Source organism: Galeopterus variegatus, unplaced genomic scaffold, assembly GCF_000696425.1.
Source record: "Galeopterus variegatus unplaced genomic scaffold, G_variegatus-3.0.2 Scaffold1367, whole genome shotgun sequence".
Classification (NCBI taxonomy): domain Eukaryota; kingdom Metazoa; phylum Chordata; class Mammalia; order Dermoptera; family Cynocephalidae; genus Galeopterus; species Galeopterus variegatus.
Genome location: NW_007727478.1, coordinates 233,382 through 259,552, shown reverse-complemented (window position 1 = coordinate 259,552; position 26,171 = coordinate 233,382). Strand labels below are relative to the sequence as shown.

Genomic DNA, 26,171 nt, shown 5'->3' with positions numbered 1-26,171 from the left:
GCTCGTGCTCCGACCTTGGCCCTTGGGTTCTTGGAGACAGGTTGCTGGGGTCGGGTTGCGCAGGATACTAACTTTACCTCCGGGTTTAACGCTGTGAGCCGGCACGCGGAGGAGCTGGGGGTTAGCGCCTCGGGGTCCCCAAAACAGAATGTGGCGGTCTGGAGACAGCGCGGGGGGCCGGCTTTTCTGTCGGAGGACGCGGGCCGGCGCGCTGCACCTTTAAGGAGTCGAGCCGGGCAGGGCGCCGGCGCTGAGAGCTGCGCGGCCACTGGCGCTGCGGCCGCGCGGAGCCGCGGGCTGGAAGCTGAGGCCCGGGGTCGGGGTCGGGCGGCGGGACCCCGGTAGCTGAGACCGCACAGGTGAGCGGAGGCGGGGCGGGGTGATGTGCATCTCGGAGGGGGGTCCGGGGCACCCCCGATGGCTCCATGCCGGACCCTTCACTTCTCGAGTCCGGGCTGCCGGTCCTGCTCGACTAGCGGCACCGGCTGAAGACTGGTCCTGGGACCTGAGCCTCCCTTTCTGCTCAGTCTTCCCGCTCCGGCACCAGCCGTCCCTTCCTGTGCCTGGATAGGTCTGAGATGACCAAACCCCGGTCCCCCCACTTCCCTGGCCCGGCTCCCAGCCTCCTTAAGCCCGGGGGCAGGATGCGGGCGGGTTGGGCATCCCCTGTACCCCCATTTTGCTCCGCCTCCGCACCCCCCGCGCCCGCACCAGCCCCTGTGTGCCCCTCCCAGTTGCCTGGGTGGTCTGGGGGCTCCTGCACTCCCGTTTCCTGGAGAAGGGCTGCAGCTCGCCCTCCCAGACGACATCACGCTTCATGTCACCTCCCCCGCATCGTCCCCGGCGCCTGCACCCCGCGAGATCTCTCCCCGCTAATATCTCCCTCCAGCAGCCTTTCAGCTCCCTTATCTCAGCCTGCCCCAATTCTCTCGCCTGTGCGCCTCCTCCCCCAAACCCTTGAGTCAGGATGCTGGTCCAACCACCGGACAGCGCGGTGCCCGCGGGCGAGCTGGGCATCCCCGCCTACGCTGCCCACGCGGGCTTCCCGGCTGCCTGGAAATGCGGGTTGTGTAAGGCCGGCTTGGGGCAGAGCGTGTGCAGACGGTGGAGGAGGCCGAGCTGACACTGAGGCGTGCGGGGAGGAAGAGGGTGCCAGAGGGTCTAGAGGCCGCGCATCCGGGGAATATGTAGTTTGAGCCCTTTTATGCCCCCAGAGCTCGGGGGTTAAGAGGAAATGGAGGAGGGTCCTGCCACAGCGGGGACCTGGAGGCCAGCGTTTACCTCACCCCTTCACCTGCTCAGAAATCCCTTAAGTCTGGCTCCACCTGGCTGGGAGCTGAAAATAGTTGACAATTAATAATAGCTTACACAGACTAAGCAAGTACAGGGTGTCAGGCCATGTCCTAAGCCCCTTAAAAAGATTACTGGCCTTTCTCCCTCCAACAGCCTTATGAGGTAGGTATCACTGTTGTGCCCATTTCTCAGAGGAGGAATGTGAGGCTGGAGGAGGTGGTCCCTTCCCAGGACACAGTGAGTCTGACCTCAGTTCCCTCACTCTGAATCACTAGACTTTTTATCCCATTTTAAGTAATAAATTCTTATCAACAACATTCTTATAATGTAGGAAACTAGAAATAAGAGAAGTTAATAACCAGTGTTTTTACAATTAAGTTTTTTCTACAATTAAGTTCTCAGACCAACAAGGGGTCCTCAGTGCCCTCCTCAGGAAACTGAGGCCCAGAGGGGAGAAGGGAATTGCTTGAGCTAGAAAGTGCCAGGGGTGCGATGCAAAATGGGTCCTGGGATGGCTCATTGGGCACTTCCTGGCTTTAGTTTAGGCTCCTTCCCCACTGTGCGTCCTCACACACACACACACACACACACACACACACACACACACACACACACACACACCCCTACACACCTACATGCACAGCTGCCTTTGCAAGTGAACATCTTCCCCACTGCTGCCTTTACTTAGGCTGTTTCCTCTTCTGGGGATGTCCTCCCTGGAATCTCTGATGTCTAAATCTTACCTCCCCTAGTGTCCAGCTCAGCTGCTCTCTCCAGGAACACACTCTTCTTATGTCTCCCCTGCCCCCAACTGAAAGCCTTTCTTTTCACCCCTAGGACCCTGTTGCTGGGATCCCACCCATGTGGTGGCATTTGGAAAGTTCTATTGCATGTGTCTGTCTTGTTCTCTTGGGTGAAGTTGTGTTGGCAGGACTAGAAATGCTCCCCAAGGCCCCTCTTTCCACCTGCCTGATTAAGCTGTAGGACAGAGAGAGAGGTCCATGGGTGATGTGGTGGTTTCTGAAGTAAAAATAGGCTCAGGATTTCCAAACCCTGCAACCCAAGACTCCCTCATTGGGCTGCAGCCTGATCACAGGGAGAATGGCTCAGGCTGGTACCTAACATTGTAACTGCTTGTTTGTTTTTGTTCATAACCCAGAGAATTCTCACCAGAAAATCAGACAGACTTGGGTACAAATCACACTTCTACCAGTTACTTGCTGTCTGTAGCTACAGGCAAGTTACCTAGCCTCTCTGGTAATAGCACCTGCTTCAGAGGGCAGCGGTAATCCTTAGGTAGAAAAAAGTGTAGAGCCTGGCATATGTAAGCACCAGCTGTTATTGTGAAGAGTGAGTGATAGTTGACCACTACTATGAACTACTGGAGAAATATGAAATAATTAAATGGCTCACATTGACTTCTGCTTATCAGTGTGCAACGGGAGTTTGGGCCAAGTAGAGGTATTTTTGTGCTCGGAAAGGCTTGTGAGCCTTTCTTAAACTCTAAAGCATCCTTTGTCTCTGCAGTAAGAGACAGAATTGCCCTTGTGTTTTTAAGCTTTTAAAATGTATGAGATTTGAGTTCTGTGAGGATCCACATACCTAGAATGAATGTGGGAATGCAGGTTGTGTAATTGGAAGAAATTATGAAACTTGATAATGAGAACAAACTTGTCCTTAGAGGTGACCTTGGTTTGTAGTGTATGTTGGTTCAGGCCAAACTGAGGGCAAGAGGTTAGAATCAGTTTATCTTCGGGTTTGGAGGAAAGAAAAGCAAGGGTTTTTCCTAATAGGCTAGCAAGCAGCTAAGAGTGGAAATCAGCTTCTCTATATCATGTTCTTTACCAAACTCTTGGTTCTTTTGGTGACTAGATCAATTATTACAGTGATGAGTGTTCAAAAGAAAAAGGGCAGGGATGTTCCCCTCAAAGTGTTTGGAATATGCCAGGAAGCTAGCTCTATAAATTGAAAAAATTTTATTTAAAAATTTCTCCTACATTGAGTCTTAATTAGAATAAATTAGGATCTGATTTGGTAATTTAAAGTTTGTTGAGTTTAGATATTTTAAGATACAAGTTTTTGTAAATTTCACATTTCTGTAGAATTTAGCAGGCTATGACTTTTCTTAATTTCTGTGAGACTCTGTAGACAAAAAAATACATTTTGTGCTTTCCAGTATGGTGATGACTAGACACACCTGGCTATTTGAATTCAAATTAATTCAAATTAAATAAAATTCAGCATTCAGTTCTTCACATTTCAAGTGCTCAATAGCCATACATGGTCAGCAGCTACTGTGTTGGATGGTCAGAGCAGATAGAGAACATTTCCACCTTTATAGAAAGCTCTGTGCACAGCACTGTTTAGATCAGTAAGGCCATGGGAAAGCCGCTTAAGTTCCATTCTTTCTGTCATCTGCAGGCCAAGAAAGGAGTATGCAGAGGATATTCCCTTGGCAAGAATGGGGAAGTTACTTTCAGCTGTCTGATTCGCTGGCTTTTTACACTGCCTGAGTCAGAGGATGGGGGGGAAGGTGGAATCCAGTGAAATGTCTCAGGGCAGGGCTTTTTCACCCTAACTTCAAGTTAGAACCCCCTAGGGAACTTAAAAAAATGCCCCAGATCTGTTGAATCTGAATCTCCAGGGTTTGGGCCCAGGAAGTATTTTTTTACAAGCTAAATGGGCAGCCAGAGGTGAGAACAACTGCCTTCAAAACTGTGAACTTAAACAGACAAACAAAACTCCCTGAGGATTGGAAGAGAGTGTTTCAAAGTAGATTGAGTGGGTGGCTTAAAATGTTCCTTATTGATTTATCACAGTAATAAGACAAGGGTTGGAGTTGAGTGGGCTCACATCTTCTAGAATTCTCAGCTAGGGGCAGCTTCGTCCCCCAGGGGAAATTTTTCAGCATCTGGAGACAGTTTTGGTTGTCACAACTTGTGGGTAGCATCCAGTGGGTAGAGATCAAGGCTGCTGCTACACATCCTACAATGCACAGGATGGTCCCCACAGCAAAGAATTATATGGCCCCCAATGTCACTTGTGCCATGGTTGAGAAACCCTGATCTGAACATGATTTTCACAATATTAAAGTATTTTCTGACCTTGGATGTAGTTGCCTCTTCAAAGAAAATCAAGGTGTTCTCCTAAACCAGACCTTGAGAAACCCTCTGGATTGTATTCCAGGCCTCCCGATTCCATGTTGCTGCCTGTGGTTGCATGTGTTTGGGGTTTGTCCTAGGCTCCGGCGATGCACTCCAGTGCTGCACCAATGAAACTGCTGATTCAGGGGAGCAGGACAGCATGCAGGAAGGTGTGGGCAGAGGTTCTTGCCCTGCTGCAGCCTGGGATCCTCTTCTTGTTAAGTCATTATCTAAAATAACAGCAGCCTTTGCTCCTAGGCAGTTTTCCAGAGGCTGTGGCTATTTGGCTGTTGGCCTTCGGTATTTGCCTTGTGATATACCTAGAATAGGACTCCAACTTTACAATGTGATGAAGTTTGGGGACTGAGCTATAGCTAGACTCTGAGAGTGTAAAGTGTGAGACCCTGCCTACAGACTGCTCAAACATGTGAAAAGACCCCAGGCAGTGGCAAGGCTGCCTAACTCTGCATGGGAGATAGGTCAGGAAAGATCTTCCCGGCTGTGCAGAGTGAGCACTTAGTATCTGCCAGTCACTGTGTTGAACAGTTTCTTTGTATCATCTCATTTTGTCCCCACAGTGAGGTTCTAAGAGGTTGCAACTTGCCAAGCTCACATGGCAGAGCAGAGATTTGAAGTTATTGAACTGCAAAATCAAACCCTCAGAGGAGCATTTACAGTTAGGGGTAATGCTTTAATAGCCAAGACTTGTAGGATGAGGTGGAGCTCACCAGGCAAGAGGGAGAATAGGTGTGCCAGGGAGAGGGAAATACATGTGCTAAAGCCATGGAAGTGTGGAAGAGCATGACATATCTGAGAACTGGAAATTGCAGAGCATTCAGAGCATTCAGGGAAAGAGTGTGTGTGTGTGTGTGTGTGTGAGGGGGGGGGTGATAGAAGATGACAGTTGAGAGATAGATAAGCACCAAATCTTAACTGACCTACCATGTCATGCTGTGAGCCACTGGTGGGTTGGGGCAGAGAGAAAGAGAAAGCTCTGTGACATTTGGCAGCTTGTGTAACCTCTGGGTCACAGCTGTCTGACTAGACTGAATCCTCTAAAATGATACTGTTCTCATGAGGAATGTTCATTCTGTGGGTGGCCATAATGACGAGAATGAAGCCCTGGCCTGCATTGACACTGGTGGGACAGCTCTGTTGATTCATGACTTCTCCACCCAAGGCAGTACAATGGCTGCAGGGACTTGCTGCTTCTCAGCCTGAGCAGTTGTTGTATTTTGACTTTCCAGATTATCGTTTGGTTTTTACCAAGTGCCGGCCAAGTGCAAGGCATGGTGGGTGCTAAGTGCTGTGCACAGATGCAAAGATATGGTCAGACTTGTCCTCGAGGAGCTTGCTGCCTAGCAGAGGATGCAGCCTACGTTCTCACCACGAGGTGCGGATCACAGATGCCTTGAAAGGGAAGCGCTCACATGAAATACTCCAGAATGTGGATGCAGGATGTACCGGGGGCAGAGGGAAGGTTAATGAAGAAGATAGCTTCTAGCTGTGCCAAAAGGGGTTTTAAAGGAGAAGATGGGGGTAGGGAGAGGCGTCTTGCAGATAGAAAGATTGGGGAAAATGGAGAAAAAGGGAAAGCCAATTCAGGTCCAGTCACGAGAAGGTCAGATTATTAGCGTATCTAGTATCTGGTTCCCCACAGTTCCTGGGTTGTAGATGGGAAGCAGGCGTCATCATGACAGGAAAATATTCATTCATAGACTTGCCACTGCTCCATCATCCCTCCCTCTGTTTTCAACCCTGGTAGCCAGCCAGGCTCCAGGAGTGCCCATAGCTTGTTCATCTATCTCTCCCAGGTTGTAGGATGTTTGGCAAATACAAGAAAAACAGTGGAAAGTAAAACTGCTACTCTCTTGCAAGAGAGGCAGGACTTCGTGGAATCAAAGCAAGTGGTGTTGGAGACGTGAATGAATGACATGTCAAGGCAGTATGGGATCTGGCAATATGAGAGCTGTCAACAACTGATGAAGAGAAGGGATGAACACCCCTTCAGGGAGAGAGACTTGAAAATCAAAGAATTGAGAGGCCCTTGAGAAACCAATGAAGCCATAGATGTGAGATGTCATATCTTTATGATAGTGCCATGATGACCAAATGTTAACTGGAAGGACTTATATATTATAAAACAGTTGACATGAGATTTATCCTTTGTCCTAAGAATTAGCACAGGACTGTAATTATAGCCTAAATTTTGTTTAGTACTTACTATTGCTTTTTAAATAGACAGATTTTGATTTTTGTTTTATTTGGATAAAGTCCCAAACAAAACTGTGTTTCACTCTTAACTATGAAATTTTGGGTGTGGCTTTACATGTCCCTTTTTTCTGGTGCTCATTTTGCTGGGTTACTAAGATCTCCTCTGGGGAGAAGATTATGGCTAGAAAGAAGGTGGGTCCAGCTCACAAAGGACCCTGAGTTAGGACTTTGTGTTAGGAACCAGAAGTCTTATCCTGTTAAACCTGCCGGCCATTTATTAACAGGGCTTCTTTTTTGTTTAACGCTGGCTCCGTTCCCGCAGTAAGAAAATACTGTGGACCAAATTTACCTCCTCTAAAAATGACAAAACTCTCTTTAAACTCCTTGCTTTTCCTTACATTTAGGAGTGCAGGTTTGGGCAACGGGAGAATGTTTCTGGGTGCCACGGTTCTATTTTAGGTCTCTGCTATAGCACACCCATTAGAGGACTATTTTCATTCCTTTCAGTCATGTGGAAAATAGTTGTTTATGTGATGTCTTTCTAGCACTTTACTTTGAGGGGTGACCCCAGATGATGACTGCACATGTATTCGCACTAATTCAGAATAACTAATTTTGAATAAAAGCTTATTGTGGGCTCCCCTAGGGCCTGAAGACTTTAGGGTCCTTGGAGATAAAAGGTCAAGTGGTTTTGGCTCCTGCTTTATCCAGCAGAAAAGTGGTTCATATTTCTGTGGGGTCATCTTGTTTTAAACATGATTTCAAGCAGTCGGTTATTTCAGACCATCACCACAGCCCACATCTTGACCCAAGAGTCTGATGTCTGCAAGGTGCTAGGCCAGGTCAGGACGTGTGCTATGTGTTTCATTGCCTTGCTTCTTGGCCAATATGATTTTTTAAAAGCTGTGCTGCAGGATATACAAGCCTCCAGCCTTCCAACTAGCCCCTGAGTACTCTGCCTGCCTGTCCCTCCTCTGGCTGTCACTTCTCCAGAGGATTGGGTAGCAAGACTTTCTGGTTCTCTCTGATCCTCCACCCACAGGACCGGCCTGGCTGATCTCAGTTCTCTTGCCCACAGTGCTGCCCAAGAGGCAGGAGCAGGGAGGGGGCTCCGGGCTCCTGAACAAGGACCTCTGAGGGGAGCCAGTTGCTAGTGCTTTGGTACAAAGTGGGACAGAGTGAACCCCCCATCTCCTACAAAGGAGATAATGAACTTATGGTTTATGGATGGCTGTGTGCTTCCAGGATAATAAATTTCTATCATCTTCTATCTTAGAGTGCTGGACTTTGCACCTTAAGGACTAATTTTCTGCCAAGTAGACTTAACCTTTGGATAGTCACATGGGCAAGTGTCCCCCCAATCGTTGAATGTTAACTTGGGTAGGCAGCCAGGCCACTCAGCTGGCATGTGGAGATGGAGGGATTTTCATCCTAACAGCATTCACATTTGTATTTCTTCCCTCATTATGAAAAATAAGTAAGGTGTGGCTGTCTCTGCTGGGCCTTTTAAACTAGTACAGAGTATAGGACTAGCCAATAGAACTTTTTGTGATAAGAAAATCGTGTTCATTTTCACTGTCCAATATGGTAGCCACAAGCCACAGGTGGCTGCTGAGCACTTGAAATGTAGGTAGTGCAGCTGAGGAACTGAATTTTAAATTTTATTTCATTTTAATTAATTTAAATTTAAATGTACACAACCACATGTGGCTAGTGGCTACTGTATTGGACAGCACAGGACAGATTTATTTGAGAAGTTTATATTATATTGTTTAATTAAGTAGAAAAAACTTTATAGATACACATGATAGCAATTCAAAAGGTACGAAAGGGTATCAGTGAAAAGTCCCCCTTTTGTCTCTCCCCCAGCACCCCCCGTTTCCCTTCCCAGTGCCAGCCATTGTGTATCCATCCAGAAACATTTCACACACATATAAGCATAATGTATATATTTTCTCCCTCATTCTCTCTTTTTTAATGCAAGAGGTGTTATTCTATCCACTTCCTTCTGTTCCTTGCTTTTTTGAGTTAACAATGTGCCTTGGAAGTCATTACCCGTAGGAACAAAAAAGACCACCTCATTATTTTAATGACTTAAATTTAATTTTAATTTGTATTTAATGGCTATCCATAATATTCCTTTGTAAAGCTATGCCATCGTTTACTTGACAGGTCCCCTATAAGTGGGCATGTAAACTATTTCCAATCTTTCGCCATTATAAATAATATTGTTATAAATAACCATGCACAAATGTTTTCACACATGTTCAGATATAAACATGGATAAATTCCTAGAAGAAGAAAACAAGATTGTTAGGTCAAGGGTATGTGCATCTTACATACCCACAGATTTTGCCAAATTGCCATCTGTAGAGTTTCTTGATGAGAATGTAAATTGGTACATTGTGTGAGAGCGTCTATTTCTCCATAGCCTCAGCAACAGTCTGTTATTAAACTTTTTGTTCTTTGCCAGTTTGATCAATAAAGCTCACCATCACCCTGTAGATGCAATTCGCATATCTTACTGTAAATGAGACTGAGCATCTTTTTATATGTCTAAGAATCATTTGTATTTCCTTTCTGGTAAATTTTCTCTTCAGGTCATTTGCTCATTTTTTTACTAGATTTTGTCATTCTTTTTCTCGATTTGTAGGAGCCCTTTATACATTAGGAAATTAATCTGTTGCCTCTGAAATGTACTGATACATTTTAATCTTGTTTATGATATCTCTTTCCATGTGGACATTTAAAAACATTTTTATGCAATCAACTTATTATTCCTTTTTTTTATGGCCTCTGGGTTTTATATCTTACTTAGAAAACCCTTACCCATGGAGATATTTTAAAACAGAGTTATGTTTTTTCCTAGAACTTTCCTGGTTTTATTTTTTATGTTTAACTCTTTGACCCATCTGAAACAATTCAGGGGTTTTGTTGATTACATTTTCTTTGCCCATGTCCTCACTCTCCTGTGCCGGGCCTTTTCTCCAGTACCTCTCTGCCTTGGCTCAGCCCTGTTTTTGAGCAGCACGGCCCGCTGTTCGCTCATCAGTCTAGTAGCAGTGTTATCCTCATCTGCCCATGGGGTGCTGCCTCTCTTCCCTTCCTTTCTGAATACGTTTAGGTAGACCCTAATCCCGGATGCAGAAGCAGAGCTTTACATCATTCTTTGAGGTTCTTAGTTAGGTTTGTGGTCCCCAGAACCCCATGTCAGCAGAGCATGCCTGTCTCCCCTTGTTGTGTTTCTCACCTGTGCAGCCTGGCTGTCATGTAGCACACTCATGCTTGACCTTTCGCCAGATTTCCTCTGTGACCTCCTTCAACCCTTCTTAGGCCTGGCTCTTTATTTGAGATGCCCTGCCCTTTGTGCATGTTTGCTTAGTCGGGGGAGGTGACCTGAACAAGAGGCAGACTATAAAAGCCACAGGATAATTGTACTTTGCCTGTGCTAAGAAGGAGAGTGCTCCACCTATGCCCAAGCCAGCAGTTGGGCCAGCTGTTAGCACTTCATTCATATTCCCTAATATGATTTAATGCTTTGTCATCTTATTTCTTGTGATTGCAGAATCCCATTTTCAGCTTCTGCCAGAACCAGTAGCAGTTGGGAAAGAAGGCTGTGCTCTTTGAAGAGTGAGTATGGATTTTTTAACACCATAGTTTACCCCAAAGAAGGCAGCCCTTAACAAGACTGGGCTGGCCTCTGTAAGCTCTCTCCCATCCCCTCTGCAAGCCAACCTGCGGTGGGGGATTTCTCTGGTTCAGTAGGTCCAGTGGGAAGGGATTGGGCACCTTTTCAAAGGTTTTCATAGCTCCAATATGTACCCCAAAAGCCCCTTACAAACAATTCTGAAAGATTGTGCCAGGAACAGGACTCTGAGTTTGCAGGAAGTCTAGAGAGTTATGGGCCTACAAAGACTACGATGCTTTCCTAGGGAATGTGACACTTGAGCCGGCCCTGAAGGCAGAGAGTAGTTCATTGGGCAGATGGGATGTGAAAGTGCTCCATGTGAAGGGGACAGCATGAGGAAAGACAGAGCATGAGGCTCTGCAGGGCTTGCATGAGGGCAGGGAGATGGTTACTTGGGATGCAGACGTGGGAATCAGGACCAGAAAGTTGCGTTGGGACTATATGGAGTGATCAGAGTTCACATTTTATTTGGTGGACATTAGACTAGTGTGGCTTAATTCCTGATGTGAACTGAGAAGATTCCTCCAACAGGTGGTGAAAGGACTATGGGGTGAAAGGGCAGCCTTTACAGAAATGGGAGCAAGAGGAAATGAGGACCTGGACCCAGTGCAGTGGCTGAGGGAGCTATGGTCTGATTCATACAAAGTCCCACACCTGGTGGAAAGTTTTCTTCCCACCCAACATTCCTAGTAAATGTTAAACCAAACTGGCCTAAGGGATTGGTTGCAAGAGGCTTTCAGGAATATAAACCCCATAAAGCTGTGCTGTCCAGTGTGGTAGTTCCTATCTGCATGTGACTGTTGAGCACTTGAAATGTCCCTGGTGTGACCGAAAAACAGAATTTTGAATTTTCTTTAGTTTTAATTAATTTAAATTTAAATCACCATGTATCAGGCGGCACACTTGGTCTAGACTTGAACACATTGACTCCTCCTGTGCTGATCCCTCTCCACCGTTGTGTAACAAGACTGGTGAGCAGGTGGGGAGAGTGAAAGATACATTGGTGTCTGGGAGGCTTGACTAATAGGCATACTGTCAGCAGAAATCAATGGGTCAGGAGAAATGGGGCAGCAGTGTAGGGCCTTTGGGTCATGGGGGTGGTTAGCAGGCTATTGGAAAAGTCTGGAAGGAGGTCCTGTTAGGTATATTGATTTTCAAATCCCCTGCAGGAGGGAGTGGTAGAGGATGGTGGCGAGGAGAGAGTAAAGAGGCATCGTGGGAATATGCAGGGGACAGAATGAGGAGAGTATCATGGGACTCATGCTAGGTGTGCCCACAGCCATGACTTGGTTCAACAGCTGGGCTGCTGGAGCTGCAAAGTGCAGAGAAGGAATGGGCTCAGCCAGAGTGAGGGGGGACACTATGGCCAGGACGGCAGAGGCGAGCTCCTCCTGGGCAGTAATCTTGGGGACTGTGCCACGCTTGCAGTGATGGCCGGACAAGCTTAACTGCTTACTTGGAAATTTCAGTGTGATTTTCCTCTGTGATGGAGATGATGTATGTGACAAGGAGTTAAAATGGCCCATTTCTCAAATTATTCTGTCTCATTCATCCTGGATGAGATTCCACACAAGAGAATCTTTTCTTCTGTGTGTATTTTGTAGCCATTGATCATTAGTGATAGTTTCCAGGAATCAGTTTCTTTTTACAAGAACTTAGTTTCAGAGATCATTGTAGGGTAGATGCAACACTATTTAACAGCTAGGGTATTACACTCAGATTTCAAGAACGTAGTGTCTTCCTAGTTGTGGAAAGAAACTTGTAGAAAGGAAACATCATGGGAAGAATTTTCATATTGTGGAGTTAAAGAAAAATAATTACAAGCAGCACTGGATAGTTTTAAAAATACACCAGCAGGGCCAACCCCGTGGCGCACTCGGGAGAGTGTGGCGCTGGGAGTGCAGCGACGCTCCCGCCGCGGGTTCAGATCCTATATAGGGATGGCCGGTGCGCTCACTGGCTGAGCGCGGTGTGGGTGACACCACACCAAGGGTTGCGATCCCCTTACTGGTCACGAAAAAGACAAAAAAAATACACCAGCAGGAATAAGGTAATAAACCAACTGGTGACTTATAAAGTTGTTAACATGTAACTTGCTGTTAAAACAGTTCTAAAGAAGTGCAAAAATGTAAATAGGGACATTGAACTCTGTGCCTGTGTGTAACTGATACACATTAATATCCACTACAGAAAGCATCAAGAGATGGCAAAGGTGGCACGAACTGGGGAGACCTATAGGATTACTTTGAAATTCAGGTCATGCCACTTACCAGACGGTGACCTCGCGCATGTTTATTAACTTCTTAAAGCTTCAGTTTTTCTATTTTTAAAATGGGGAAATGCTTCCTATTTCATAATGTTGTGAGAGATAAAATGAGAAGATGCATATGAACTGCCTAGAGGTGACCTGGCCTAGAGTTACTCAGTAGATGGTGGCCATCGCTTTTATGTCTTTGGTTATGGTGGGGGTGGTCATGCTCATCACTGTTGTTGCTGTTGTTAGTATGATAATCATCTTTATTTTGGAGGGACCAGGACTGGAGTGTGTCAAATTTGATGGAATGTAGGTAGATGCCTAGAAGAAAGTCAAGATTCTATGAAAGTGCTTTACATGCTATTTATTCTTGGATTTTGCTTTATACCCTGAAGAATAAAGTATTGGAACTCAAGATCCTCAGTTTTCAAAATCAGTGAGAACATTAAAGGAGAATTGTGAAACGTTCTGCCCTACTCCTAACCCCAGATTAAACTCGATTTCCTTGATGCAATGTTTATCTGGACCCACTAATGCATCCCCTATCCAATTAATCCTTGCCCTTTGTGCAGAGGTAAAGGCCCACGAATGCATGGCTTGGGTGTTAACAAGTGGCAGAGGAGACTGAGTGCCAAGCTCCGGCCTGGGTCGTGAGAGTGTGTTGCCCTCCCTGGTGCCAGCACTCCTTCCTGATGTTACCTTGCTTCACACTGCTGCAGGGCCACTGAAATCACCCCCTTTAACCCTGGGGTGCCTTACTGTACACAACAGATATGTAAAATGAGTGTGTTTTTCAGTTTATTCAGGCAAGCAATAAACATTATCAAACACCAGATATTTGTCAGATACTGTTTTAGGTTCTGGAAAATATGACAGGGAACAGGGTTATTATGGGGGAAACTAAATTGTCTGGCATAATTTCAGAAATGTTTTAAGTTATTAAAGTAGGAAAGAGTAGAAGAATTGATTTATTTGAATTTTCTTGTTGAGTAGATGAAGGGACCAAGGTCTCCCAGCTGAAGAGCCCAGTTTGGAGAGAGCCAGCTGGATGTCCCAACCCCTAGCCCAGTGCCCACCATCCCACGAATCTGCCCCTCAGTGGCAGCCATCCCATACCACCATCACAATTTTTGGCAACTCCACGTATTGCCTACTTAGCATTTTTCTTTAAATTGACTTCTTTTAATTTAAATTTATTTTTATTAGCATATTCATTGTTACAAATCATACTTATACTTTATGCCCCTTATCAATCTCTCCCCATCTCTCTCCCCCCTCTAATAACCATAGATCTGTTCTCTCCTTCTGATAGATTGTTTCTCTGTTGATTTGTTGCTTAGATAATCTGTCCAGTACTGAGACAGGTGTGTTCAGGTCCCCCAACTATTATCATATAGAATATGCTTCTTCTATTACTCTGGAGTGTGCTTTGTGGAGAGACAGGACCTCTTCTTTTTCTTTTGGTCTCTGCTGGTGACTGTCCTTGTGTCAGTGAGGTCGAGTGTCTGGTGTGCCATCTGTGCAGTGGCTGTGCCTAATGCTATGGAAACTAGCCGCTTTTGCAGCAGTCGTGGCAATTGTGGTGACTATTGTGGGCTAACTGCATGGAAATGGTGTTTTTGGTGTGCTCTTTACTTGGTTGCAGCTGGGTTCGCTTCTCCCAACTCCATACCTCAGGACCCCAGCGGGGCCCTGGGGTGGTGGTGGTGTGCCTGGCTGCAGCTGGGTTGGGCTTCCCCTGGCACCATGCATCAGGACCCCAGCAGCAGCATGCCTGGTTGTGGCTGGGCTTGGCTGAGGCTATTCTTTTGGGTTAAGTTCCTGCATTAGGCCCCAAAAGACTGGACTAAAAAATCAAAATGGAGTCCCCCCTGCTAAGTTCCATGTCACCAAACGTAAACGAAGTTGTGGTCAGGAGATCAATTTAGACTTATTTTTAAAATTAATTTTCATCCCTGCCATAAACTGAAAGTATCATAAAAATAAATGAAAATAAACAATGTTATTAACTGGCTAGATACTGTTGCCTGCAAGAGGCCCAAGGGTTAGAGAGCTGTTTAACACCATACTGAGAGTTTCTCTTTGACCTAAGCAGGACTGAAAAAGAACTGAAAAGAGATGACTTTCTTGGTATGTATATCAGTGTTACCTAATGGTGTGCACCCCCTAAAGCATTACTTAATATTCTTCTACTCCCTAAAGTCATCTTGTAAACTATCAGTTGCATGGACCCCATGTTTTGGGAAACTCCGTGTTACACCCCATAGTTGATTTTCGTATTTTCGGTCATTGGTGTTGCTTGGTTCACAAGGCTTCAGATTTTTTTGTTTCCAGCTTCCCCCCTGGGTACATAGAGTATTCTATAAATAAACACAAGTAGGACAGGGAGCTGTCTTTTTTAAAGGAAAGCTGAGGCAAGTCCCTTATAAAATGAAGGATGTTGCAGAGACAGGAATAATTATGTCCTCTTTGTACAGAAAACTGAGAAAGCATTGCTGTTTCTTCATCTAGTGCCTGGCACTATTTGACCTTGTCAGGAAAAATGTGCAGGGTTCTCTGTAATAGGTCCAAGCCTTACTAAACTGATCATGCGCTACAAAAGCTCCTTACCGAAGACTTAATTCTGCCTCTAAATAGAAGATGCAGCCAGATGAAACCTTCCCTGTAACTAACTGTGACATCCATGGCAGACACTGATAAATCAGTGAGGTTTCTTTTTGATGATCATACCTTCAGTTCAGGGCTACCATCTCCAGTGTCAGTCTGTGATATATATGGCTTTGGGCATAAAATGTTCTAATTCCTAGTCTGAAGGAACATCATGTAATTAACTTCCTGCTGCTCGGGAATTAGAATTCACAGTGGACCCCAGCAGTTTCTTAGGACTGTGTGTGATGTGAAAAAGTCTTCTTGAAACTGACAGTTCCCATCGTCATCAACTCTTTTGAGATCCACGATGTTCAAACATATTTGTACAAGGTCTCTTCACTCTGTGATTAATTTACTTACACTTGGAAAGTGAGGTCTTTTGGCAGTGTGAATTGTACCCGGCATTAAACAGGTGACTGCTCCAGGGAGTTTTATAATTAATAGAAGAGGAAAAATGTCAGGTCTCTTAAAGCATAATTGGGAATGGTTGTTCCTAAAACAAATTAAACCGGATTGAGCACATTTTGTAATGTTGTTTTTCATTAATTCATTTGTACCTTATTTGTGTCCAGTGTTATATGAGGCCCTGAGAAAGAACATATATTGATTGTCCTCAAGGAGCTCTGGCTATAAAAAGAGGAACAGGCCAGTGATTTAAGTGTGTTGGGAAAAGTGCTTAAGTGTCCAGAAACTGAGAGAGCAGTTGAATCCTAACCTAAAATAGTGTTTATGCCCCAGGAAGGCAGCAGCTTTCATCACTGTAAACTCGGGACTATACCCTAATAGAGTGTGTGGGTATCAATGAAAATTACTATCTAATCCACCTGTACATGCATTTGTCTTTCCCTCTAGACTGTGAGGCCAAACTGTCTTGACAAAACATCTAAATGGAGACATCACGTCTTCATGGAGAAATTAGGGATGATAAGTTTGGGTACCTAATAGCAAAGAGGTTACAAAGATTTAGGAAAGGACATTTGAAAAAATGAGACAAAGTGGAGCTTGGTGCACAGGGAGTGGGACTGAGCCAGAAACCTGTTTTGTAATCATGACTCTATCAGCTGGGTGACTTTGGACAACTTACTTAACCTCTCTGAGCCCCAGTTTCCTCAGCTTATAAAACAGAGGATAAAACACCCACCTTGCCTATTTGACAGCCCTGATGTGCTATATCAAGGGTTGGCAAATTACAGCCTGCAGGCAAAATTCAGTCTACAACCTATTTTTGTAAATAAAATTTTATTGGATCACAGTCCAATCCATTCATTACATGTCATCTATGGCTGCCTTCTCACTATGGTGGCAGATTGAGTAGTTGCATGAGAGACTCTATGGCCCTCAGTGCTACAATATTTATCATCTGGGCCTTTACAGAAGAAGTTTGCTAACCCTTGTGCTTGGGGTTGTGAGATCATGCTATGCTGTTGTGAATTTGTTATTAAATTGAAGTAAGTATCAGTTGGCAGATATATGGGAGACATCTCTCCATTTCACAGGAACTATAAGGAAAGCCATGATTTGCTAGATGTTAGTGCTTTTTCATGAAGAAGTCTATTTTGTGTTTGGTGAAGCCTGCACACTTAACACAGGTGGCTGGGAATCAAGGCAGGGGTCATCCCCAGCTTACACGTCCTTGCAGGAATTGTTTTCTGTATTGTGGAGAAAGATGGGACTTGAAATATTTTTCATTTTAAGCTGGAATGAACCATGTTGTGAGCTCATGAGAAAGGACTGGGCAGGGGCTTCTGATTCAACCATGATTTCTAACGTGCCTATTATATGTCAGGCCCTTGTCTTGGTGCTGGGGACAGCAAGTCTTCTCCCTCATGGAGCCCACATTCTAGTCTTCACATGTGTCTGTTAAATCTTTAGGAAGACAGAAAGTACACTGAAAACCAACTTCTTGGCTTATTTCCCTGCTCTTCCCAACTTTTTATTGTGTATTGTGTATTTTTGAATAGGTTATATACATTTACATGATACATAACTCAAAAGATTTAAAAAGTGAAAAGCAAATCACCTCTCTGTCTTTGACACCCAGCTCTCTAGCTCCCTTCCTTAGATGCAATCTCTATTCCCATTTTCTTGTACATCCTTCCAGCAATACTCTATGTGTATACAAGCATTCGTGTGCACATGTATATTTTTTTCATTTATTTCTTTAAGTTTCTTTGCCCTTCCTATTTTTTATTTTTAAAAATTGCAAGCCTACAGGAAAGTTGAAAGGATAATACCATGTAAACTTCACCTGGACTCCCCAGTGGTTAGCATTTCACCATATTTTCTTTGTTTTCTCTTCTCTACCCCCACCAACACACACATACACATACACATATTCATTTTTCTCTCCTGACCCTTTATTTTTTTATTTCTTTTTTTTTTTTAAAAGATGACCGCTAAGGGGATCTTAACCCTTGTTGTCAGCACCACGCTCACCCAGTGAGCTAATCGGCCATCCCTACATGGGATCCGAACCCATGGCCTTGGTGTTATCAGCATCACACTCTCCCAAGTGAGCCATGGGCCAGCCCTCTCCTGACACTTTAAAAGTGAGTAGCAGATGATATTATAGTTCACCCCTTAAAGCTTCAGCAGGCATCTCCTAAGAACAAGAGCATTCTCCTACATACACATGTAACCATAATTTTATTATCAAACTCAAGAATGGTATTACTGATACAATAATATTATCTAATATCAGTCCTTACTGAGATTTCCCCAATTGTCCCAACGATGTCCTTTATAGTTTTTTTTTTTTTTAATCCATGATCCTCATAGAATTCCTTATTACATTTAGTTGTCATGTCTATTTAGTTTTTTAAAGCGCTTCCCTAGTTTTGTTTCCTCCTGATCCTTACCCTCATTCTTGGTCCTTCACTTTTCTTCGCCTTTTCTCTGGAGACAGACTTTCAATGAGTTTCAATACCATCATGGTCTTCAGCCCCTGCAGGTGTCAGCCAGCCTTAAGGAGCAGGATGGATCTCGATGTGGTTAACATGTTTGTGATCGCGGGCGGGACGCTGGCTATCCCAATCCTGGCATTTGTAGCCTCCTTTCTCCTGTGGCCTTCGGCGCTAATAAGAATCTATTATTGGTAAGTTAATTTTACAATTGGCTTTTCAAGAGTATCATAATATTGTCATCGTCTCTGCTTGTCCTTTTTGTTGTTGTTCAACATTTTATCATGAAACATTTCAAACATACAGATAAATGGAAAGACACTCTTGAATTTTTGAAGTGTTCTTGAAGAATTGGTGGTAGCTTATCGCCAAGTAAATTCTTTCAGGTTTCTGATAGCATCTTTCCCCTCGAGGCCACCCACACTCCCAAAGTCACTGATTCTGTCCTCAGGCAAGGATTGTGCATGTTTATGGGAACTCCTTTGACGTTTTCTTTTTTTTCCCTTTGGTATTTTATTGCTCTTTAGATTCTGACCCTGTGACATCCTCAGAAGTGTGGGGACCATTGAGATAGAATGTGTAGGACAGAATGCTACAGAGTCATTCTGGAAGTGTTCATGAGTAAAGTGACAGAAAGAAAAAGAAGCTTCCAAACTTTCTGTCATTTTTGTACCACCTTCATGATTCTTGCCCTATCTGCAGAACACCTATACTTTTCTTTAGAGTGAGTCACTTTTTTTTTTAAACCTTAAGTCAATTTATTTAAAAAGTGATATAAATATCACTAACTGAAGTGGAAAGTTTGCCATACTTGTCATAAATAGTAAATTAATATAAAAAAGTAAAAATAAACACAATGACATTAAACAATTTTATTAAATTCTAGCTTAGATACTGTTCCCTACCAAAGGCTCTGAGTCTCCATTCTCTTTGCTACAAAGTATGAGAGGCATGAGCCATGGTAGCAGCCCTGAACAGAGCCTTTCTCCTTGACGGAATCAGGAGGTTGACAGTTGAAAAGAAAGTGACTTTCTCATGATGGTCTTCATTGACTTTTCTTGTTGCTGTCCATTTACAAATGAAATCACTGCTCCCACCCCCATTGCATCCCATGGTGAAGGCAATACTGTAATAGACCTGGTTCCTCTCTAAGCCCATTGAGATGTAACTGGGGCTTTGGGAAGTTAGAACTTGTGTACACAGAAAGAAGAATGCAGGGAGGTTGTTGTGCCCTTTATGTGCCCTCCTTTCTGGCTTCCTTTTGTTTCACCAGAGTGTGGAATTTTCTGCTTGCCAGCCAGGCTCTAATCCTTGAAAAGGAGCTAATTGAACAGAAGGGAGCTTTTCATCTTTCACTCTTGTTCTGGAGTCGGGGGTGGGGGAGTAGTGACCCCTTCAGAGGGTCACCGGGGAAACACCTCTGCATTGGCAAAGCTGAGATTCCAGCTGCTTAAATGCCTTGCAGTGCAGGTAGCAGGAGTTCTGTGCTTTGGGGCCACGGCTCCTGGGTGGCCCCAGACGTGGAGAGGCCAGAGCTGTGGGCCCGCCACTCCCACAGCCCTAGTGAGGCACTGTGGAGCTCCACACACCAACACCATTTTTATTAAGTCAAATTGAAGCAGAGAATACAGTTCACTGATGGGGCCCGTAACCATGGATATGGCTGCATACAGAGGTGTGATTATATAAAGGCTAATTATGCCTACCTCATGCAGAAACCAGCATCAATGCTGCACGGTCCCCCAACCCCCAAGTTCCTTGAGCTGTCGAGGAGAAGGTTTTTCAGAGTCAGGGTTTGAGAGTAATTTTGATATTTGATTTTTAAAGAGAAGAATATCTCCATTGCAAATTATTTACTTTTTAAATTAAGTTAAAATTCACAAAACATAAAATTCACCATTTTAAAAGTGTACAATATGGTAGTTTTAATATATTCACAATTTTGTACAACTATTGCTACTATCTAATTCCAAAATATTTCCATCTCCTCAAAGGAACACCCATACCTGCTAGCAGTCTCTCCCAGTTTCCCCTTCCCTTCATTCCCTGGCAACCACTAATCTACTTTCTGTCTCTTTGGATTTGCCTATTATGTACATTTCATGTAAATGGGGTCATACAGTTTGTGACCTTGGCGTCTGGCTGCTTTTGCTTACCATGATGTTTATAAGGTTCATCCATGTTGTAGCATGTATCAGTACTTCATTCATTGTTATACCTGAATAATATTCCATTGCTGTTATACCACATTTTGTTTATCCATTCATCTGTTGATGGACATGGGTTATTTCCACCTTTTGGCTATTACGATTAGTGCTAAATAGCAAATAATACCAAACACGCACACACAAACACAGGCCCACACATTCAGAGTTTTCAGTCCCTTATTAATTGAAAGTACAGATGCATGTGATCTTAAAGCCTGCCCATGCTTGTCACCCAGCTCAGAGCTGTGGCTGAGGACAAACACAATGCTCTCTATTCTGTGAACTGAGGCACTCAGTCTAAGAAGAAAACCCAGCTGGTTGGAGAGGATGAAAATCCTAGAGAACCTTTCAGATCATGCCAGGTGGCATTGTGACATGGAGGATTATGGTTATAGTAATAGAACTCACAATGCCATTGCAGAGAGCTTCAGAAGTCCTGTGAGTGGTTTCCCCCACCCTACTGAAATGCACAGCCTGTTTGCTCCAAATTGCCTTACTGCAAGTGACATTTCACAGTGGTTGTCATGGGATGAGCAGCTTTACCACGAGCCTTAACCACAGCTATTCCTCCAAAGGCCTTCATTTGCGTGGCTACCTATAATGACCATCAGTGGTGTCACCTTGCAGACCTGAGTAGGTGAGGTTGATTTTCTGGATTGCTACACAAACAGGAACAGAAGGCAGAAGAGGTAGCTTGGCATTTAATCCTCCCCCGCCGCCCTGCCATATGGGCGTAAGGATTTGGTGAAATCATCACATTGTGTTCTCTCTGGGACTTCCCTGTGGGATCTTCTCAGCTCCTTAGGGAACAGGAACAGGCGTCCCTGATAGGCCACAGCCAGACTTCAGAGCAGCTCTCTCTGGGTCTAAGTGTCTTTGGAACATGGCCAGCCTGTTTCCACAGCAACCTGGACCATGGTTGCTCTTGCAGGAGACACCAAATGCTTTCCCGTGAGTCAGCAGAGAGCCGCAACTGGAGACCTGTGGATGACATCAGGGGAAGCTCTGTTTTTCATTGTAGTATCAAGACCATTCACAATATGAAAAAGACTGAGATTTTCTAAGATTTTGGTTTTTCCAAAGAAACTCAGTTGTGAACTTAAGAAATCATAGCAAATAATTCACTTATATAAATATGAGTGAAAAAGGGATAAGAATTAGAAAAGAAGAAATAAAACCGACATTGTTTGCAGATGACATGACTGTGTACATAGAAAATCTGAAAGAATCTATAGATAATTTGTTAGAATTAATAAGTAAATTTGGCAGGGTTGCTGAATACAAGGCCAGTAAACAAAACCAATTGTATTCCTATATACCAGCAACAAACAAATAGAAAATGAAAAAATGCTACCCTGAGGAGAGAACCCAGCTGAGCTCACTTCTGATCTGCAGAACTGTGAGCTAGTAAGTGGTGGTGGTTTTAACCTGCTAATCTTGTAGTGATTTGTTTTGCAGAAACAGAAAATGAATACAACCCCATCTACAACCTCACAAAAGTCAAATCCAGGTGGATGTAGATCTAAATGTGAAAGGTGAAACATCAGTGTCGCGCCCGTACCGGACCGGGACCGGCCATGGGATCGCAACCCTCGGTGTTGCTCCTGCCCCTCGCTCAGCCAGTGAGCGGCCAGTCTGTATGTGGGATCCGAACCCTCGGCGGGAGCGCCACCACGCTTCCCAAGCAGCGCACTATAGCAGTGCGCCACCGGGCCGGCCCGAAAATGAAAAATTTTAATAATACCATTTACCATAGTATCAACAAATGTAAATAAAACACCTAAAAATAAATCTGAAGAACAACGTGGAAGACCTCTACACAGAAAACTACAAAGCATTTGTGAGAGAAATTTTAAAGTCCTAAATTAATGGAGGATAGACTGTATTTGTGGGTAAGAAGACTCAGTAGTAAGGTGTCAGATTTCCCTACAATATACCCATTTGAAATCTAAGCAGGTTTTATTGATGGGATTCAGTAAGTTGATTCTTACATTTTTAAGGGAAAGCAAAGGGCCAGTTAAGCAAGACAGTCTTGAAGGAGAACATAGCTAGATGATTTACACTTCCAGCTATAAGACTAATTATAAAATTGAAGTAAATCAAGTCAGCATGCATTTGGCACTGAGAAGGACAAATAGACCAGTGGAACATGAGAGTCCAGTAACAGATGCAGAGAGATACAGTCTCTTGATTTATGGCAAAGCCAGTACTGCTCTGCAGTGGGAAAGGAGACTGGGTTAATTAGATATCCACCTGGAAAAAGCTTAATCTTGACTCCTTTGGTAGGCAGAATTACTAAAATGACCCCACAGAGATGTCAATCCCTAAGACCTGTGACTCTGATGATATATTACTCCCATGATTATGTTATGTCACATACAGTTCTTATGTTATATACAGTTGACCTTGTGATGGGGAGATTATCCACATGGGCCTGATCTAATCCCATTAGCCCTTAAAACTGGAGGGTTTGGAAGCTTGAGAAAGAGTGCTGTTGCTAGTTTGAAGTTGGAGAAGATCCATGTGAGAAGGAAAGCAGGTGGCTTCTAGGTAGCAGAGTCCCCAGTTGACAGCCAGTGAGGAAAAAAGGACCTCAGTCCTACAACCAAAAGGAATTGAATTGCCAACAGCCTGAATGGGCTTAGAAACTGAAGCTTTCCCTGAGCTTCCAGACACAAACTAGCCTAGCTGATGCCTTGATTTCAACCTTGTGCTACCCTGAGGAGAGAACCCAGCTGAGCTCACTTCTGATCTGCAGAACTGTGAGCTAGTAAGTGGTGGTGGTTTTAACCTGCTAATCTTGTAGTGATTTGTTTTGCAGAAACAGAAAATGAATACAACCCCATCTACAACCTCACAAAAGTCAAATCCAGGTGGATGTAGATCTAAATGTGAAAGGTGAAACAGTAAAGGTTTTAGAAGAAAATGTAAAAACATATTTTCTTGATCTAAGGATAGGCAGAGATTTCAGAAACATGATGCAAAAGCAGGAGCCCTAAAAGAAAACAAATTGTTCAGTTCAGTGGGACTATGTTGAATGAAGGCATTTTGTTAATCAAAAATACTATTTAGAGAGTAAAAAGCAAGCCAACAAATGGGAGAATATATTTGCAATAAATCTATTCAAAAAGGACTTGCATCCATAATATATGAAGAACTGCAAGTCAATAAAAAAGAACAGCCAATCCAATTTAAAAAATGAACAAAAACTGACATTTTACAACAGAGGATGCCCAAATGGCCAATAAACATGTGAAATACGAAGTGTCCAGAATAGGCAAATCCATAGAGACATAAAGTAGACTAAGTGGCTGCCAGGAGCTGTGGGGAGGGGGAAATGGAGAGGGAGTGGGTATGGATATGGGTTTCTTTCTTTTTATTGTGGTAAAATACACATAATATTAAAATATGGCAAATAGCGTTGGTGAGGATGTGGAGAAACTGGAACCCTTATGCATTGCTGGTGGGAATGTAAAATGGTAAAGCTGCTGTGTTCCTCTGAAAGTTAAACATAGTTGTAGAATTACCATATGATCCAGCAATTCCAAAAGAATTGAGAGCAGGGTCTCAAATAATACGTGTACACCAGTGTTCATAGTAGCATTATTCACAATAGCCAAAAGATAGAAACAACCCAAATGTCTATCAACTGATGAACAGATAAACAAACTACAGTACACACATGCAATAGAATATCATTCAGTCTCAAAAAGGAATGACAGTCTGATGCATGCTACAACCTTGAGAACATTACACAAAGTAAAATAAGCCAGATACAAATGGGCAAATATTGTATGATTCCATTTATACCAGGTACCTAGAATAGACAAACTCATAGAGACAGGAAGTAGAATAGAGGTTACCAGAGGCTGGGGGAGGGGAGAATGGGGAGTTATTGTTTAATGGGTACAGAGTTTCTATTTGGGATGATGAAAAAGTTCTGGTGGGCCGGCCTGTGGCTCACTCGGGAGAGTGCAGTGCTGATAACACCAAGGCCACGGGTTCGGATCCCATATAGGGATGGCTGGTTCGCTCACTGGTTGAGTGTGGTGCTGACAACACCAAGAAAAGGGTTAAGATCCCCTTACCGGTCATCTTTTTTTTTTTCGTGACCGGCAACGGATCGCAACCCTCAGTGTTGCGCCCGTACTGGACTGGGACCGGCAACGGGATTGCAACCCTTGGTGTTGCGCCCGCACCTCGCTCAGCCAGTGAGCGGCCCCTTACCGGTCATCCTTAAAAAAAAAAAAAAAAAGTTCTGGAAATGGATAGGTTGATAGTTGCAGAACATTGTGAATGCACTAAAGCCATTAAATCATACATTTAAAATGGTTAAAATGGTAAATTTTATGTTATGTCTATTTTACCACAATGGGAAAAAAATCTGTAAGTACTTTTCTTCAGAGGTTCCTGTTAACTAGAGAAGGAGAGACTTGTAGGACAAGGAGTCTGGACTCCAGGAGCCTTTCTCAAAGAGGAACCCCAGGGAGGTTCCTTTTTTGGACTTTTCTATTTAGGTCAATAAAGCCTTCAGTGACTTCTGTCCCTGAAACAGGAGCAATTTGGCTCTTGTACTGAGGTTGTCTGTAAAAGATCTTGCTCCTGACATATTTGTTCATTACTAATTAATTCTGCTCTTTGTTTCTGTTCTGTGTATTTGCAGCTATTTCTAATCTCTGCCTTTGTGGTTTATAAGTCACTTACTCTCTCTTATCATTGAGCCAAAGAAGTTGGGTTTTTTGCCCCATCTGGGCCATTGGTCTTTCATAGATATTTAGCTGGCCTGGTAGCTTAAAGTCTTCTCCCACTCTTTCATTGAGAAGACTATTTGAAATTATTGAAAATATTAGTTCTCCAGCTCCTTGTTTCTGGAGCCTAGGTAAAGTTTTCCAGTAGGTGTACCAATTAAATGAAAAATATTGAGTAGTACCAAAGAGATACACCTGGTCATGAGTGTAGCTCTCTGGCTGTCTTTCCAGCCCTGTCTCCCTTCCCTGTGGGTTCAAGTTGTACTTGGCAACCCCATGCTCTAGCCTCTGCTGTTTCTACCCCATGGCTCCTGATGGTGTTTGGATGTTTTGTCCTCCCAGAACTCAGGTGGAAATTTGATCCCCAATGTGGCAGTGTTGGGAACTGATTGAGTCATGGGGGCGGATCCCTCATGAATGGATTAATGCTCTCCCTGGGGGAGGGGGGATTAATGAGTGAGTTCTCGCTGTATTAGTTCCCGTGAGAGCTGGTTGTTTAAAAGACCCTGGCACCTCCTCTCTCTCTTTCTTGCTTCCTCTCACCGTGTGATCTGCTTGTACCCCCTGGCTGCCTGCCGCTTTCTGCCATGAGTAGAAGCAGCCTGACCCCTGCAACAGACGCAGCTGTCCCAGAATCGTGAGCCAAATAAACCTCTGTTCTTCATAAACTACCCAGTTTCAGGTATTTTGTTATAGCAACACAAAAACGGACTAATACTGATACCTGTTGAGTATCAGTAGCCTGCTCAAGTCTCACCTTTTGACAAAGTCCTTCTAGCTCTTCTTCGATCTCATACTATACTTTTTGTCAGAATTGTAGGGAACTTGGGCCGGCCCAGTGGCGCACTGGATAAGTGCGCCATTTGGGAAGCGCAGCGGCGCTCCCGCCCGAGGGTTCGGATCCCACATACAGACCGGTTCCCGCTCACTGGCTGAGCGAGGCGTGGGGGCAACGCCGAGGGTTGCAATCCCGCTGCCGGTCCCTGGTCCGGTACGGGGGCAACACTGAGGGTTGCGATCCGTTGCCGGACACGGAAAAAGACAAAAAGACAAAAAAAAAAAAAAAAAAAAAAAA

General features: G+C 44.1%; 1 protein-coding gene across 1 annotated transcript in view; it reads left to right on the top strand.

Moving 5' to 3' along the window:
• Nucleotides 1-273: 273 nt before the first annotated feature.
• ABHD6 (abhydrolase domain containing 6) overlaps nucleotides 274-26,171 on the top strand; it is a 49,441-nt gene continuing 23,543 nt past the window's right edge. The window contains exons 1-3 of the mRNA XM_008576569.1: nucleotides 274-359; nucleotides 10,216-10,280; nucleotides 18,183-18,335. Of these exons, the coding sequence (XP_008574791.1) occupies nucleotides 18,217-18,335 (119 nt within the window). The 5' untranslated portion in view covers nucleotides 274-359; nucleotides 10,216-10,280; nucleotides 18,183-18,216. The remainder of the gene's footprint in view (nucleotides 360-10,215; nucleotides 10,281-18,182; nucleotides 18,336-26,171) is intronic.